The sequence below is a fragment of the Polyodon spathula genome, chromosome 3 (assembly GCF_017654505.1).
Source record: "Polyodon spathula isolate WHYD16114869_AA chromosome 3, ASM1765450v1, whole genome shotgun sequence".
Taxonomy (NCBI): Eukaryota; Metazoa; Chordata; class Actinopteri; order Acipenseriformes; family Polyodontidae; genus Polyodon; species Polyodon spathula.
The window spans coordinates 92,896,359-92,915,105 of record NC_054536.1 but is presented as its reverse complement, the minus strand read 5'-3'; the positions used below and the strand labels follow the sequence as shown (position 1 = coordinate 92,915,105).

The window sequence follows — 18,747 nt, the reverse complement described above, 5'->3', positions numbered from 1 at the left end:
GTTGAGGTGTCCTTATCAGGGACAAATCTGCTCTCCAATCTAAACTCCCAAATAGTTTTTTCAAGATTGTTCTGAAGCAATCAACGAGATGGCTGACGTAGAGTCCTGCATCGGGTCGGGTACCCACAGGGCCTGAGAAGCAGAAGCAGGCCGGGTTCGGGTCGGCTTTTCACAGTTTGCGGTTCGGGTGCGGGTCAATAAAAATTTTGGGGTCTGAATTTCAATCACCAAGAGCATTTTCTGTCCTTTTAGTGTACTCGTCTGTAACCCTTTCCCAAATAATGTTCCTCTAAAAATATTTTGTGCCCTCATAAAGATAAAAAAGCCCTAGTTTTAGAACATGCATATAACAGGCTTCTGTATTCCCCACCTTTTTCTTCATCTTGACATTCTTAAAGATGGCATGGACTCTCCAGGTCTTTGCAAACATCGCTCCAAACGCCGTTGTGTATCCCACAGTGAGGATCCAAGTGCGCACCTGCAAGGAGAGGCAGGACAAGGAATAAGCAGGCACAGCCAGGCTGGGCCAGGCAGAGGATCTCACTGACATCACAATGAAAATGCATTGACCTTTTTAAAAGGTTTCATTCCATACCCATACACTGTATCCATACAGGATAACTTACATGTTTTTTCAGACTTTACCCTATACAAAAAAAAGGCTTTTTTCAAAGTAGTAGAAATCTGAACATCTGTTTTAGTAAAAATCATAATTCTCAATGGATGCAAGTGCCCTTTTTGTCTGTTTATAAGCTTTTAAAGTTAATATATTTTTAATAGGCCATGTCCTTATGAAAGTTTACCATGGTAAAATTACAGGAAAGTGCAGTAAAGCAAAGTGAGAGCATGGCAAAGCTATGAAGTATGGTTTTCTGCTGGACGTGGTGGTTCAAACATTTTAATGCTTTGAAAGAACTGCTTTAACTAGATCAGGTTCCGGTAAGCCGACACCTGTGGTCTTCCACAAATATGCCCTTGTGTTTCTCCAGTATCATATGTTTTTATTATAGAATTTAATTGATGTCACAAGGATACTTTGAAGAAATTAAGTAGTATACCTACTCTACTGTATCTGTACAGTATACACATGACTACATTATTCTGTACCATCTGTGCATTGTCACACCAGGGTATCAAATGCTGGGATCTATTTCATCAGCTGCTATGAGAAAATGTGTATTTACTAATGGTGTTTCCCCACCCCCATAATCCTTATTTATCTGACACCACTGTTAACTTCACTCCAGGCATGGCTTTGCAGAGCATCATGCCTCACAGCATTCATAGGAGTAAATAACAGTGGTGTTTACCTTTTAACACTCATGCACAAACATACTTAACAAATGACCATGTGCTGCTAATGTTCCTTGTTTAGTTTATACCAGTGTGTGAAGTCTAATAGAATATATTCCACAGTATTTAAACACTCAAGTCTGAACACTGTTTTGTTGTTTTCATACTGGTGCAGTGGACCATGAGAAGATGGACTTCTGGTATATATATATATATCCCAATTTACACCCCCACACACACACACACACACACACACACACACACACACACACACACACACACACACACACACACACATACCCCTCTGGAAAAAATTAAGAGACCACTGCAAAATTATCAGTTTCTCTGGTTTTACTATTTATAGGTTTGTGTTTGGGTAAAATGAACATTTTTGTTTTATTCCATAAACTACTGACAACATTTCTCCCAAATTCCAAATAAAAAATATTGTCATTTAGAGCATTTATTTGCAGAAAATGAAAACTGGTCAAAAGAACAAAAAAGACGCAGTGTTGTCAGACCTTGAATAATGCAAAGAAAATAAGTTCATATTCATTTTTAAACAACACAATACTAATGTTTTAACTTAGGAAGAGTTCAGAAATCAATATTTGGTGGAATAACCCTGATTTTCAAGCACAGCTTTCATGCGTCTTGGCATGCTCTCCACCAGTCTTTCACATTGATGTTGGGTGACTTTATGCCACTCCTGGTGCAAAAATTCAAGCAGCTTGGCTTTGTTTGATGGCTTGTGACCATCCATCTTCCTCTTGATCACATTCCAGAGGTTTTCAATGGGGTTCAGGTCTGGAGATTGGGCTGGCCGTGACAGGGTCTTGATCTGGTGGTCTTCCATCCACACCTGGCTGTGTGTGGCATGGAGCATTGTCCTGCTGGAAAAACCAATCCTCAGAGTTGGGGAACATTGACAGAGCAGACGGAAGCAAGTTTTCTTCCAAGACAACCTTGTACTTGGCTTGATTCATGCCAAAGCTGCCCGATTCCAGCCTTGCTGAAGCACCCCCAGATCATCACCAATCCTCCACCACATTTCACAGTGGGTGCAAGGCACTGTGGTTTGTAGGCCTCTCCAGGTCTCCATCTAACCATTAGATGACCAGATGTTGGGCAAAGCTGAAAATTGGACTCATCTGGGGGTGCTTCAGCAAGGCTGGAATCGGGCAGATTTGTCTTTGTGAAGGGCACATGAATCAAGCCAAGTACAAGGTTGTCCTGGAAGAAAACTTGCTTCCTTCTGCTCTGACAATGTTCCCCAACTCTGAGGATTGGTTTTTCCAGCAGGACAATGCTCCATGCCACACAGCCAGGTGTGGATGGAGGACCACCAGATCAAGACCCTGTCATGGCCAGCCCAATCTCCAGACCTGAACCCCATTGAAAACCTCTGGAATGTGATCAAGAGGAAGATGGATGGTCACAAGCCATAAAACAAAGCCGAGCTGCTTGAATTTTTGCGCCAGGAGTGGCATAAAGTCACCCAACATCAATGTGAAAGACTGGTGGAGAGCATGCCAAGACGCATGAAAGCTGTGCTTGAAAATCAGGGTTATTCCACCAAATATTGATTTCTGAACTCTTCCTAAGTTAAAACATTAGTATTGTGTTGTTTAAAAATGAATATGAACTTATTTTCTTTGCATTATTCAAGGTCTGACAACACTGCGTCTTTTTTGTTCTTTTGACCAGTTGTCATTTTCTGCAAATAAATGCTCTAAATGACAATATTTTTTATTTGGAATTTGGGAGAAATGTTGTCAGTGGTTTATATAATAAAACAAATGTTCATTTTACCCAAACATATACCTATAAAAAAGTAAAACCAGAGAAACTGTTAATTTTGCAGTGGTCTCTTAATTTTTTCCAGAGCTTCTCTCTCTCTCTCTCTCTCTCTCTCTCTCTCTCTCTCTCTCTCTCTCTCTCTCTCTCTCTCTCTCTCTGTATATAAAACAATTCAGAGCATAATGTTGATACTAAACAAAATGTGTTTTTTTGTCAGTCATATTTGAAGACACGGCAGAAACATGCAGCCTTAATATCAGAGGTAACTTAACGAACAACCAAACTAGCAAGATGGGCCGAATGGCCTCCTCTCATTTGTAAACTTTCTTATGTTCTTATGTGTTCTTCTTGTTTAGATTCATATTGCATAATTTTGTGTTTTAGACCAATAAAAGATACCTCATAGAACAAATAGGGTACTTCTTACTTCATCGAGATCAGGGGCAGACAACTCTGGTCCTAGAGGTACATTCTGCACCAGGTTTAACAAGCATAATGAAAAAAATGAACTGCTTAAGGAACAAAGACCAGGCCTAGAAGGGCCAGCCCTGCACTATATGATACAAAGTGATTCTAGACAAGAATACATTATTGCTTATTTTGCGTCACTGCGTTCAGGAACTTCAGTTCCCACTGCAAACTCTCTCAGTCAGCAAGTAACATTTATGCATCAGGGTTTCAAGATTTTCAGATGCTTCAGCCAATTGTGGTGAGAAACTGGAAATTGGGTACAACACCCCCAGCAGAACCTAAATACTTGATGCAGGCTTTCTCTTTATTTTATCGTTAGGTACAGTACTTACAGTGCAAAGAGTTTCAAATACTTTATCAGAGACAAAGGATCCGTCAAGACCAAAGAGAAAAATGGATGCGTAGGACAGCATTCCTCCAAGGATAATCAGGTTGTTCATGTATGGACTGGACATCTTTATCAGCCTGTGGAGACAGAGACAGAGAGATAGCAGAACCACGCTGATCTCATATTACTGGGAAGGAAAGTAATGAGCTGCATTTCCAGTATGATTAATGAATGAGACTCCGCTCTGACCCGTTTACAGGGCTCCACCGGGATTCTCTAAATAGCTCCATCAAAAGAACAAGGCCACCGAATAACCGATAATATTGCAAAACTCATCTTTCAAGGGGAGGAGACAGACTGACTGAAGCTGTGATGTTTTTCTTTACAAGACAGTACAATATGAGGCTATGCTATCTGTTCATTTGGTGAGGTGAAACTGCTTGTCTGTTTTCTATGGTGAGAGAACCAAACTATAGCATTTATTTAAGATTCTAAGACAGAAAAGGTGTCTGGGGATGCAAGGTTTTTTATATCTGCGGAAAATATTACCTTTGTGAGATGTTTCAATCCTATTTATGAACCTGAAGAAAACCAACAACTTGAGGATTGGAGGCTTTCAAAACTAACAAATCCCCTAGTCTGGAGGAATTATAACCAAGAGTGCTTAAAGAAACAAGTTCATCACCAAGCCGCAGGCAGACATTTCACAACTCAATCAAGACAAAGGATGTACCAGCTGACTGGTGTATTGAAAATATAACACCCATATTTAAAAAGGGAGATAAGGTGGATCCAGGAAACTACAAACCCAATCGCCTCACCTCCATAACATGTAAAATCATAGAATCCATTGCAAGAGGAGTATCTTTACAGCAATGGCGTCATAGGAGACGGCCAACAAAAATATAGAAAACGGTGCTACTGCCGGACAATCCTCTTAGGCTTTTTTGAAGAAGTCACTGCAAGGATGGACACAAAATGACATCTGAGACAGGGAGATACGTTGCTATGAGACCAGATGAGCAGTGGGCTCGCCTGGCGCTGAGCTGATTGGGAGGTCAGTTTGGCTGGGGAGGTGGGGGGGGCGTACCTGGGAAAATTGCATAGAGCTCCAAAAGCTTCTGCGCTACAGCTCAGGGCTGCTAAAAGGCCATTGCTACACAGACGGGTGTTGAGGGAAAGTTTGCTTGGTTTACATCCAGGAGTAGAGCGTCCGCTCTACAGGAAAACTACTATGAAACCCTTTGACTGCAGGACGGTGACTCGGAGTCCAGGAAAGGCCACACTATGGCAACAACAGCAATAGGTTAGTTTAGGGAATGTTGATCCCAACCAATTATGGAAAGAGTTGCCATAGTGTAGTAGGTTCCTGGAGGGGGACGCCTCGTTTAGTGAGACTAGCACTCACTTTGTGTGGCAAACTTTTATTTTTAGCTTTGGTTAGTTTTGTTTTCTTTATCAAATTTGACACTAGGTCTACCATTGCTTGTACCCTATTGTCAGCGCTTGTGTGTTTTTAAATCTGCACGCCTGTGCTGTGATGACCCACATATGTAACACATCACCCTGGTACAGCATCATATACTTAGGACTTACAAAAATTACGTGTCGCAGGAAAGGTTTATTTTCCCTGCAATCTTTCGGAATACAAAGAAGTACAGGCATGTGGATACAGAAATGATTAAAACACAGAAAGCAGAGAGATTGTAAGAGGGGAAACCTCTAACTGGGCAATGTACTCAGTTGGGTGCCGCAGGGCCCTGTCTTTGAACCACTGTGTTCTTAGCTACATCAACGACTTAGATAGGGGGGATAATTAGCAAACTTGTCAAATTTGCAGATGACACAAAGCTTGGAGGAGTGGCAGACACACTTCCAGCGACTCAGTAAATCCCAAAAGATTTAGGCCACATAGAGAACTGGGCAGAAAGATGACAAAAGAAATTCCATATCAACAAAAATGTAAGATCCAGATACCAAATGGAGGGGATAGAACTTGAGCAAGCACATAAAGAGAGAGACCTTGGTGTGGCAATAGATTCATCGCAGTCACAAAACACACAGTGCGGGGAAGCAAACACAAAGACAAACAGCTTAGGTATATAGCTGAAAGTGTGCAGTACGAATCCAAGGAGGTTACAATGATGTTGTATAATGCACTGGTGAGAACACACTTGGAATAGTGTGTCCAATTCTGGTCACCACAGCACCAAGCGACACTATGGCTCCAAAGAAGAGCAGCCAGTCTAATTCCAGAACTTAAAGGACTGAGATACGAAGAAAGGATGAAATAACGGAGTCTATTTAGCTAGGAACAAAGAAGATTCAGGGGGGACAGGATTGAAATCTTTAAAATCGTAAAAGGAGTTGACACAGTTAACACAAACCATTACTTTAAGTGCAGTACAGAAACAGGACCAAAGGGGTTACCTGGTCATGTTGTTAAGGTTGAATTACTTGGATCCTTAAGATCAAACTTTACAAAGTTCTGAGTCTAATCAGCTACTAGGAACCAGACGAGCACTGATGTGCAGAATGTCCTTCTCTCGTTCGTAAATGTTCTTGTTTTCTTATATACGACTTAGTAACAGCTGGCAGAAATAAGAGCTTTCTCACAATGTCACTGTAGAAGGTGTTTTTCACTCCAGCTGAGCTGTTAAAGACCACTCCGGAAACCGAGATCTCATTAAAAGTAAAAAGAACATGAACTCGACCCAAGCCCCAGCATGGCGTGGGTTCAGGGCAGGGTATGTGGTTCTAGTGGTCTGAGGATTCAACAGACGGTAATAGCCACTGTGCAGTTGAACCTATGACCTCCTGATTAAAATGCACAAGTGCTAATGTCATTTTCATTAACACTCTCTTGCATGTCTTTCCTCAGGGTAGTAGAAGCTCCCAATTATCTTGTTTGTCATCTACAGTATAAGTGCAGTATATTGTCCCTGGCATTTCAGCAGCCAGGAAATCAAAAAATAAAAATGAACACAAAATGCAAAATCTGACAAGATGTTCTAGAGCAGTGGTCCTCAAAGTCGTGCCCACGAAGCCAGGCCATTGTGCCCGCGGCAGCTGCTGTTAAATTATGGCTCGTGAACACATTTCTGGCGGGTCGTAGCGTGGGAAAATAAAGAAAGCTTTAAACACATTTTCCAACAAACGCGCCACAGCAATCTATTGACAGTGCTGCTTGCTTATGCTGTGCTTGTATGTACTTGACTTTTTTTCTGAATGGCTTTTGCGATACGATCAACCAATTGAATATCTGCATTGTCTCTGCGGTAGCCCAATCATAAGTTAGCTGGGTGGGAGATAAACTATGTCTGTTTCAGGTGCAGGTACCGACTGTAAGTTTAACCAATAGGAGAGTCAAATATCTAAGAAGTTTTACGCAGCTGTCCAATCATAAGCAAGCAGAGGCTGTTCACAGTATTCTGCATTTAAATTGAAGGCAAGTGAGTAGCTAATGGGAAAGTGAGAGATCTGACAGCTGTCCAATCATTCGTGAGCAGAGGCGGGGTGTTAATATGCAGGGTAAGCAATTAATTTCGCTGACTGTTATTGAGAAAAATAATACATTTCAGTATTTAGAATTTAATTTTCTATCTCTGTATTTTTTTTATTTCGCCAGACAAGGGAAATACCGTAGTCGATTTAGTTATGAATCCACTTTCTCTGAATAATTGTACTGGAGATGAGCGATCTTTAAAACAGTAGTGTTGACAAATTTGTCGAATTGAAACAAAGCGAGATGCTATCAACACTTCTTTTATTTTAGTTTATTCACGGTTATCTGTGTAGATATGCTATTTTAGATTATTTATATTGAGTATTTTATGTAAATTATTTAAAGAATAAGAGCAGACTGAGACTTGACCTTATTAGAGTGAGCCAAGAATAACCCCACTAAAACTCTGTAAGATAAGAACCAATGCAATAGTCAGATTGCCCGGAAACAGTCAAGTAAGATCAATTTATGCCTGTGCCAAAATTACTTTGAGGACGACTGTTCTAGAGAGAGAGTTTGAAGTAAAAGGTCTTACTTATGATTGCGGTTTTTGATGTTGAAGAAAAGGAAGGCCCCTGCCATGAACATTCCCAGGATGGTAATGGCGGACAGAATGCTGTAAAGTGGAAGGTTTATGTTACGCCGTTGGTTTTGGACAATCGTCCGGTCTTTTGGAGGCTCCACACCTAAAAAAAAAAAAGAGAGAGAGAGATCAGCTGCAGTCCACACCAACTCAAACATCAAGCACATTAAAAGCAGGAGAACGAAACACAGCATGCTTTACTATGCACAGTGCTTTGCTTTTACCACGTGTCACAGAGACGGCCGAAGTGGGTGGCGTCAGAACCAGGGGAAAGGAATGAATGACAGAGAGGTGTGGTTTGGTGGAGCTGAGAGAATGTTGCGCTCAGCATTTAATAAACAGAACAGAAAATAAAAGGGTTGAACAAACAAACAGAAACAGGACAGGGCACTGGTAGCCAAAATAAACAGACAAACACAACGGACTAATACTAAACAAAAAAAAGGTGGAGCAGATATATTTTACTGTATGTTGTTATTATTATTATACTTCTTATTTCCTCTGTCTCCAATCCCGTTCTCCACTCACCGAACACCCAACCGCGAGTGAGTGAAAACGTGCATCTATATATACTGTTGTGCTGGGATTCAATTACTAATTACTTATTCACTTGAATCCCAGCACGTGAATTAATAAAGTTCAATTCCCCATGCTCACGTATTATTATGTTTTACTTGCACATGAAGTGCTGTGCAATCCTCGTGCCTAAATACACATATACATTTTAAACACTCGTGTTACACAGACCCGTTTATATCCTGTGTACAAATGACTATACACCAACATTAAACACACAACATAACAGAAAATATACACAGGGGCGGGCACTTCGTCACACCATGGTACATCGAAGTAAACCTTCATACGCAGGTTACTGACATTCACTGGTCTTTGTCTTTTTACCTTGGAACCTGATGGTATTGTTCATGAGCTCCAGTATGTCAGCTATTGCGTTATATTCCCCAACCTTTACTTCTTGACCTTCTATAGAAACACAAACAAGACACATTATTAAAAAAAAAAGAAAAAAGGTGTCTGGATAAGGACAGGCCAATGTTTGCATTTAAAATCAATGTGTTTGCCACAATTAAAGAAATATTTGAGTACACAGTACTGAACGCATCACTATAACTTATGTATTGTTATTGTTTTAAGTATTCTTCTTATTATTTATTCTTCTTAGAGATACATGTATAAAAATATGATATTGTATGACCCTAGGGACCTTACAGTACTTCTTGAAAGTTTTGTTGAAAATATTGATGTTTGGGCAAACTACACCTCAGGCAGTGGTTTTCAAACTTTTTAGGACCCGTACCCCTTTCCAAATAATCTAGTCCACCATGTAGCTCCACCTGAGATAGGGTCATAATATACCTATGAAAACAGGAAAAAATGGTCTTTTCCAATTACTGAATTAAGTACAGTACTTGCCAAACCTCTTAACTAGAAGACAACAGCGTGTTAGCATGAGGCCAATTAGGCCGCAAGCCAATATTTCGGTTTCAGATTTGTCATGTGTTGCAGGGCAGATTTCAGTAAAACTAAGCCCTGATAAGTAAACAGTGCAGCCATACAGAGGGTATGTAATGCTGTATTTAAAAATGAACCAATAGGACTTTAAGTTACAAAAAGTTTTAAGCGGTCCATTCATTTAAACACCGAACTTTAAGTGCATATTATGACACTTCAGTATGATCTTGTTTACACCATCACGGGCCCAGAATGACACTACAGTATGATCATGTTTACACCATCACGGGCCCAGAATGACACTTCAGTATGATCGTGTTTACACCATCACAGGCCCAGAATGACACTTCAGTATGATCGTGTTTACACCATCACGGGCCCAGAATGACACTTTAGTATGATCGTGTTCACACCATCACAGGTACAGAATATCCAGGGACAGCGCCTCTTTAAATATTTATTCAGGGCTATCCCTTCTTCACCAGCAATGTGTCAATTGGGATGTCAGTTATTTTCTTCCCAGAGAGAGAGAGAGAGAGAGAGAGAGAGAGAGAGAGAGAGAGAGAGAGAGAGAGAGAGAGAGCACGGTGGTTTTGCCTCGGGAAACTGCACAGCTCAGTAATTTTTCACAGCCACTGTGCAGTGCAAGATCATCCATTCCCAGACTATAATTTGGTGTGAGGGATTTCAAGGAAATAAAATGACAGACAACTGAAGAAATAACAGGGGCAAGGGAATCATCTTCAACACTCTTTCTCTGCCAGATCAAGCTCTAAAACAAAATGGAAATGTTACGTCTAGACTGTAACCCTTCACACTATTTATCTGTATCTTCTCCCTTTCCCTAATCTTTTTTTTTCTGACATTCACTAACTAACAGAAATAGCATTGCTTTTTTAAATTAATTAAAGTATCAAGTTCCATACCAGTTAAAGCATGCTTACCTTGAAACTGGTTAAATCTGATGGTCCCCATCCGTTCTCCATTACGGAACATAACCTGGCCCTGGGAAGATAAAAGAAGAATATGACAGACATACCAGAAATACCAATACAGACATACTCAAGATTCACTGGGAAATATTGCATGTTCACGCTATAGCACGTTAAATCATACTTATAATAATAATAATAATAATAATAATAATAATAATAATAATAATAATAATAATAATAATAATAATCAGGGGTTAATCTGTAAACAAAAAGGTACCGCATCTTATAATTAATCAAGAACCATTTTTGTTTGTAGACCTAATGTACTGACTTTGATTTGCAGAAGCTCCCATATTTACTCCAAGTTCTCTTCTGCAGTGCTTGTGGATTGGGATTTAGTGTTTCATTGCTGGTGTCGATAGCTGCATGCTGGCCTTTGCCTAGCCATGTTTTAACATAATCTTCAGGTCTGAACTATACTAGTGGCAGGCCAACTAATCTGATGAACAGGAGCAAAGCACTGTTGCTGTTAAGAGCATTAGTTGTAGGGATCCCAAGTGGCACATCTGGTAAAGACACTCCAGCCAGAGTACAGGATGTGTTCGCGATCACTGGTTCGAATCCAATCTAGGCTACTGCCGACCGTGGGGGGCAAGAACCTTGTATTCTCAACTGCTAAGATCCATATATAGGTGGGACTATTACTTATTCTTGTACTGTACCTTCTGATATTGAATTCAGCAAGGGGTCTGTATCATAGCAACCACCAGTGCAGCACATAAATCCCCCCTGTATTAAAAGCACAATGGATCCTGTGTGGCTTGATTCTGAATTGACTTTGAGGCAAGGCACGCCAATCCTGTCCTGTGTTCACATTCTTCCACAACAAGTATTCAATAACTCAGCTATAATCCAAAGTCCTATCTATTATGTAGATGGTAATGGAACTGAAAGCTGCACAAACATGCGCTGGCAGCTGAGAAGGAATGCCAACACTGTCAAAGTGTGCACCTTTTATTAAGAAAACATGCTTCCTTCTTGCTTTCTGTAAAACAGGCAGTCTGTCTTTCACAATCCAAAAATGACACTTTTTCTCAGACTGCTTGCTATGTTCTAAAGAAAACTGTAACAATTTATACTGCAGTCGTAAGTACAATCTTTTTTCTTTTTTTTAACTGAATGAAATCTCTATATTAATTTTTAGTTGGAGTCAGTTATGCAACGAGTCCAGAGTTTAGTGTGACATCCTGTTCTTAGATTGGGAAGGGGAAAAGATGATTGGCTTGACAACAGAGATAGAGGCTGTCCAATGAGCTCCTCCAGAGGGGTAAAAGGGTTGCAGCAGCGAGGTGACATTTGAATTAGGACTCTTTAAATTGGGTAGAAAAGAAAAAGATATATATATATATATATATATATATATATATATATATATATATATATATATATATATATATATATATATATATATATAAATTAACAAAAATAATAGAAACTGGCATGGGATAAAGTATGAGCTTCACGCCCTGCAAGGTTGGTGAGGATGCAGCTCAGTTTCCACGTCTATGTAATCTTTAGCACCTTTTTTAATATGGACTCCCAAGATGTGTTCCTTTTGGGTGTTGACTACTGTGATAAATCAAATCACCAATCTCCCCTGAGACTGACCCCAGAAGCAAACCCATGCTGAAGAGTGTATAGGACCAGGGTTAATGACTTTGTGGCAAGGCACGCCAGTCCTGACTACCTTGATAATTCAATATTTGTAGTTATGAAAATATTTTAACCTTTTCTATATTTGTGGTTACAAATGAGACTTAGTCACTTATTTTAAACATGTGTAACCTTACTGAAAGTTTGTTGTATTGCTAAAATGATATACTGTTATTTGCATCCAGTGTAATGTTACTACCAAGAAATTATCAATGCAACTGTAATCTGTTTGAAGTCTGCATACGTACATATATGACAGCAGACATCACTGTAGATTTTATTAGAATTATACAACTGAAATCTTGGTATAGAAAACAGCATATTAGATATTGTAATAAAGTTTCCTTAGGTGATTTCAGATTTGCAATGCGTCCTTGGTCTTTAACACCTGTGTTTTATCCACACAAGAGCGAAGAACAGGCACAAGAACACACAGCGATGCACTAGGAATGTAATCGAGATCATTGACATGGGTTTTGACTGAAGTTATTTTGTAATGTTGTCAAACTCCCCCCACACTTTATGTACAATGTACACTTTCACCTTCACATGATATGCATATAAAATGTTATTTAAGTGTACTGTAAATGTACAGTTGCTACTTATAATGATGTTGAGTTTATTTATTGTGGAGGTGAGCAAAGAGTAACAGAGAAAATTATAAAATTATAAACAAATTGTGTACTGGGTTAGGGAGTTCTAATTTAAGAGCTTAATAAATATATAATGAAGTGTTACATACATGGTATACATCTATAATAACTAACAAGTACAAACACCAATGGCACTTGCGTATGTATTTCTAGCCTACAATCGTACATACTAAAATACATACAAAAGTAGATGTCATCACAAGAAAATAAACTCCAACCAATATACAGAGATGGCTTACAGTATTTTGTTCTTTTTACCCAAAAAAAGATTGCAAAATGCACGTTAAAAGAGTTGTATAGAGTAAACTGTGGCAAAACACCCCCCGAATGAGGGTAAATGACTAGTGGAGTTTCATTTTCTTTTTAACCCGTGCCATTCAATTTTTACCCACACGCCAAATAATCGTAAATCAGCATTTTATATGTGAAGTGTTCTAAATGAATGTACGTTCTGGATGATAAAATGTACAATTTTAAATGAAATTTACAAATTATACACAAAATAGATATTCCCATTATTTTTTATTTCATTTCCATTTGGCTGCTGCTCGCTAGTGGGAGAGCCGTCTCGATCTACGCTAGTAGTTTCCATAACAGCAAATTATGCTTCCACAAATTTTTCTTGATCTCTAACATGCATTTTGATTAACCAGTTCCCATTATTTAGTCATTGAGAGAGGAAGTGATGTATGTGACCTGCGGCAATTAAGCTTTTAAATGAAAAATGAGTCCATTAACAACCTCATCGCCCCAATTCAAAGCATTAACAGGTTGATTTAATTAACACATTTAATTTGAACGGAGGAATTCACTACTGTAAATACACGGGTCAAATTGTCTATGTAAATAAAAAAAAAATGATAATTTCTGGAATAATGTGTGTGTTCTGTTTTCTGTTAATTGTGTACTAAGTAGGTTACAGTAAAAAACAAAATACGCTAAAATCATTTCATTTTAATTAAAAATAATATTTTCCTATTTTCACACTAAAGAAAAGTGTACAATGCAGCAGCATGATTCATTTTTGTGTCTAAAGAAAAAAGAAAGTGTGCTACAGGTATTGATTTGATTTTTATAACCCACAAAACCTGCCACCAGCCCTGCCTGGACCCCAACAGCACTGCTTTGTAGAAGTCCCAGAGATCTTCTGTTGTTTGGCACAATGGATTGTGGGATAAACATAGGGAAACCTTAACCATTAAACAAGGAATTTGACTTGATAAACCAAACCTTTAACCTTTTTTTCCCCAGTCAGAATGACAACAATCTCACGTAATTCATATTTATCTGAAGATCATTTAGACTATTTTCACTCTCAGCTGAAACCACATTTTAAATATATTTTCTGTTTTGCAGGTATTAAAACCCCACCAGCGCCTAGAACCCACACTCAGTCTAGACTGAGTGTGAGCCTCAAGAGGAGTCCAATTAAATTCTGCTTTCATAGCGAGGTGCAATGTCACGGAATGTCATGATTAGGAGACATAACACAATGACACATGTGGTATTGCTATTTGCAGATGATCTTTTGTGCTCTACCATAACGTCTGTGGACAGGCTCCTGTGATGTCTCATTAACCTGTCCCCAGGTTGTCTGACCATATCAGAAGACAGGTAGGACCCTATTCATTAACAAACACAAGTGTATGCTATTGCTTCTTGCAGTCTCTAACCTGACCTGTCTAAATCTATGATATCATTTAGACAGTTGGGACTGACTCTAGCACTTAGGTATTTAATTGCATTCAATCTTGCTAGTTACAACCATTCAAAATACTCAAAGTTGGATTACTCACTTTGAACACATTAATAAAAAAGAAACCATATTCTTTGTATTTAAAGGAAGAATAAAAAGGGTGTCCAACATGAAATAATCAATGTGAGACTGAAGAAAATTGGGTTTTTCAATACGGGAAGCTTGCATAAGTGCCTTACCTAGGTTGTACCAGTATAAATATCCCAACTCTTTCCTAATCTTCCTCAGCTACAAGTGGTGTCGCACTTACAAATAGAAACACTGTAATTGTCAATTATTTATATATATATACACCCCCTTTCAACATTTTTACCTTTTGTTTCCTTATAGCCTGGAATTAAATGCATTAAAAAAAAAATTTTCATTTATCTACACATCCTACCCCACAACTTCCAAGTGAAAAAAAAATTCTAGAAATTTGTAGAAAATTAATTAAAAATAAAAACTGAAATAGCTTGGTTGGATAAGTGTCCACCCCCCTTGTAATAGCAATCCTAAATTAGCTCAGGTGTAACCAATCGCCTTCAAAATCACACATCAAGTTAAGTGGCCTCCACCTGTGTTAAATTGTAGTGATTCACATGATTTCAGGATAAATTCAGCAGTTCCTGTAGGTTCCCTCTGCTGGGTAGTGCATTTCAAAGCAAAGACTTAACCATGAGCACCAAGGCGCTTTCAAAAGAACTCCAGGACAAAGTTGTTGAAAGGCACAGATCAGCGGATAAAAATATCAAAGGCCTTGAATATCCCTTGGAGCACGGTCAAGACGATTATTAAGAAGTGGAAGGTGTATGGCACCACCAAGACCCTGCCTAGATCAGGCTGTCCCTCCAAACTGGATGACCGAGCAAGAAGGAGACTGATCAAAGAGGCTACCAAGAGGCCAATGGCAACTTTACAAGAGCTACAGGCTTTTATGGCCAAGACTGGTCAAAGTGTGCATGTGACAACAATATCCCAAGCACTCCACAAATCTGGCCTGTATGGTAGGGTGGCAAGAAGGAAGCCATTACTCAAGAAAGCCCACCTTGAATCCCGTTTGAAGTATGGAAAAAAAATACTCAGGAAATTCTGTAGCCGTGTGGCAAAAAGTTTTGTGGTCCGACGAAACTAAAATGGAATTTTTTGGCCTAAATGCAAAGCTTATGTTTGGCACAACCCCAACACAGCACATCACCCAAAGAACACCATCCCTACTGTGAAGCATGGTGGTGGCAGCATCATGTTATGGGGATGTTTCTCATCGGCAGGGACTGGGGTACTTGTCAGGATAGAAGGGAAAATGAATGGAGCAAAGTACAGAGAAGTCCTTGAAGAAAATCTTCTGCCCTCTGCAAGAAAGCTGAAACTGGGACGGAAGTTCACCTTTCAGCATGACAATGACCCAAAGCACACAGCCAAAGCTACAATGGAGTGGCTAAGGAAAAAAAAGGTAAATGTCCTTGAGTGGCCTAGTCAGAGCCCCGACCTAAATCCAACCAAATCCAATCAAAAATTTGTGGCATGACTTGATTGTTGTCCATCAACACTCCCCAAAAAACTTGACAGAGCTTGATCAGTTTTGTACAGAAGAATGGTCAAATATTGCCAAATCTAGGTGTGCAAAGTTGCTGCCAAAGGAGCTTCCACCAAGTATTAACTCAGGGGGGTGGAGACTTATCCAAAAGTTTTTATTAAAAAAAAAATATATATTATAGATATATATATATATATATATATATATATATATATATATATATATATATATATATATATATATATATATATATATTTCAATAAAAACTTTTTTCCACTTAACAGTGTGGAGTATGGTGTGTAGATAAGTGGAAAAAAAGGTATGAAACTCTTAGGCACTGACACAACAAAGTGAAAAAAAGTTCAAGGTGGTGTAGACTTTCTATAGGCACTGTGCATGTATATATGTATATTGAAAGCAGGGAGAGACTTAAATTCCTCCCTGCCTAAAAAAAAAATGTGCATATGCACGCTTTGTTTAATTGTTTAATTTATTTTATTGTTATTTATCCCATGCACCCGGAAGTATTTATAAATTAGAGCCAGTTGCAGGGTATTTAAGAGGTGCAGTCAGTCTGCACTGGGCTGCTGAGTAGAAGGAAGCAGAAGAGGTGTAATCTGTTTCTGAGCAGTCACCATTGTGTGTTTTATGCCAGGTAAAAGGCTTAGCTGTGCTGCGAGTTAGTCAGGAATCTGCATAAATGTGTATTTAGAGCTCTGAAGGAGCTAGGTGTTTATTTTTGTTTTTGCTTATTTTTGTATATTAAAAATAGTACGTAAGAAAGAAGGTTTTCACCAAGAACAAGTAGAAGAATTGTGAGGAATGTTAACAACAATTCGAGACTGATTGCCAAAGATATTTAAAGTGAATTGGCTGCATGTGGGACTGGGGTTTCCATTTCAACATTAGGTTGAGTATTGCACTCAATGGTCGCAGGCCAAGGAAAAAGCCACTCTTAGGAAAACGTCACAAGGACAATCACTTAAAGTTTGCAAAACAGTTTGAATGATAGATCTCTTTGGATATCGTTCTGTCAAAGGTTATATATATATATATATATATATATATATATATATAATATATATATATATATATATATATATATATATATATATGGGCCCAGGTGTTATCAGCAGGGACTGAGACTCAGAGGCAAGGAAGCCTTCACTGAACTTTATAAATACAAAAGGCAGGTTCACTCACCAAACCCTGTGTGAACACGTGCATATGTGTTACCTGGTCGGAGACTAATTCACATGCACCATTTGCGAGGCCCCTACCTGATGTTAAAGTGACAGTGTGTTGTGGCTTTATGGCTAACTTTGTTATTGGACCATTGTTTTCTGAAGAGCCATCAGCAAGGAGACCTCAAATGTGAACAGTCACTGCTGCATGATACCACACCTGCTGACAACCCATGTCATTCCTATGCTGCAGCAACTAAATGAGATAAACTCGAAAGCAACTAAATGAGATAAACTCAACAGTCTTCATGCAAGATGGCTCACCTCCGCTTATTGATAACCAGGTGAAATACGTTCAGGACAGAATAATTTCATGTCACTTTCTTTGAGAATGGCCACTTCATTCACCGGACCTTACAGCAGTGGATTTCTGGTTATCGAGGTACCTGAAGTCCAATGTGTACTGAGGGGACCCTCGCACCATTCCAGAGCTCAAGGATGTCATTACATACGGGATGTGGCCAGCATACCTGATGAGATGAATAATGCTGCCATAAAGTCCATTGTCACACATGTGCAATTTATTCTGCATCACAGAGGCGCACATATAAAATACTTGTGATTATCAGAGGTAGGTCATAGTGACACCCCCTAGTGACAAAAATGTATAACTGTGGCATTTGCATCCCCATGGTTCCCTTAATAACCGTATGCAATTTCACCTTTCTATGCCTTATCGTTTGTGAGATATGTGGTAAACTTCCTTTCTAATGCTGGATTAAGGGCAGAAGCAGCCAAAGAATCTCCTGAGTGATGAGCCAGATGGAAATAATACTTCACAGGCTGGTGATCTCTTGCTAAAATATTTGTTTGCACACCCATATCTCCTCTTTTTACTGAAAGACACGTGCTTCTAAAGGCTCGCAGTGTTTTTTGAAACAGAAAAAGTAAAAATAAATAAATAATAAAATAAAATCCAGCATCACACCAATAACTGAAGTCTTAAATTTTAAAGACAGCTTTAGCAGCTCAGATTCTAACTGGTGGGACAGACCTACATTCTATGTTCAGTCATCACTTCACCTATTTTGCTTCAGGACTTGCCCTTGTACTATACTGTACATACAGCTGATTGTTAGAATAGTCCCTACATTGAGGCACAGACTAGCTGGCTGGACTGGATAGCAGTCCTTGGTACAAATGGACATGCATCGGCTTGAGATTAGTTGCGTCTGGGAGGAGCCTCACACATTCTGGTGTCATACAGCCATTTCTTCGGGTTACGTCACTAGATAAAGGATAGGTTGGGATTGATTGTGGAGCAGGATGTTCAATCAGGATAATTACTGGAATAAGACAGAGCACAGGAGATCAAGGTTTTGGCCACGGAGATGAGCAGTTTGCGTACACAGTTGCTTACTGATTGTTTTGCTGCCTGCTCCACATAGCTAATGCAACGGGCAGTGTTGGGTGATGCACTGCCGTTACAGATTCTCAGCCCCCGTCCGTGAGATGAGGTTAAAAGCTCTAAAACCAT

The 18,747-nt window shown here is 39.2% G+C and overlaps 1 protein-coding gene across 1 annotated transcript in view; it reads right to left on the bottom strand.

Moving 5' to 3' along the window:
* The window catches only part of LOC121313661 (gamma-aminobutyric acid type B receptor subunit 2-like), a 319,270-nt gene that overhangs the window by 71,633 nt on the left and 228,890 nt on the right, over positions 1 to 18,747 (bottom strand). The window contains exons 8-12 of the mRNA XM_041246430.1: positions 10,398 to 10,458; positions 8,884 to 8,964; positions 7,933 to 8,083; positions 3,897 to 4,029; positions 371 to 478 (exon numbers count right to left, since the gene is read on the bottom strand). Of these exons, the coding sequence (XP_041102364.1) occupies positions 371 to 478; positions 3,897 to 4,029; positions 7,933 to 8,083; positions 8,884 to 8,964; positions 10,398 to 10,458 (534 nt within the window). The remainder of the gene's footprint in view (positions 1 to 370; positions 479 to 3,896; positions 4,030 to 7,932; positions 8,084 to 8,883; positions 8,965 to 10,397; positions 10,459 to 18,747) is intronic.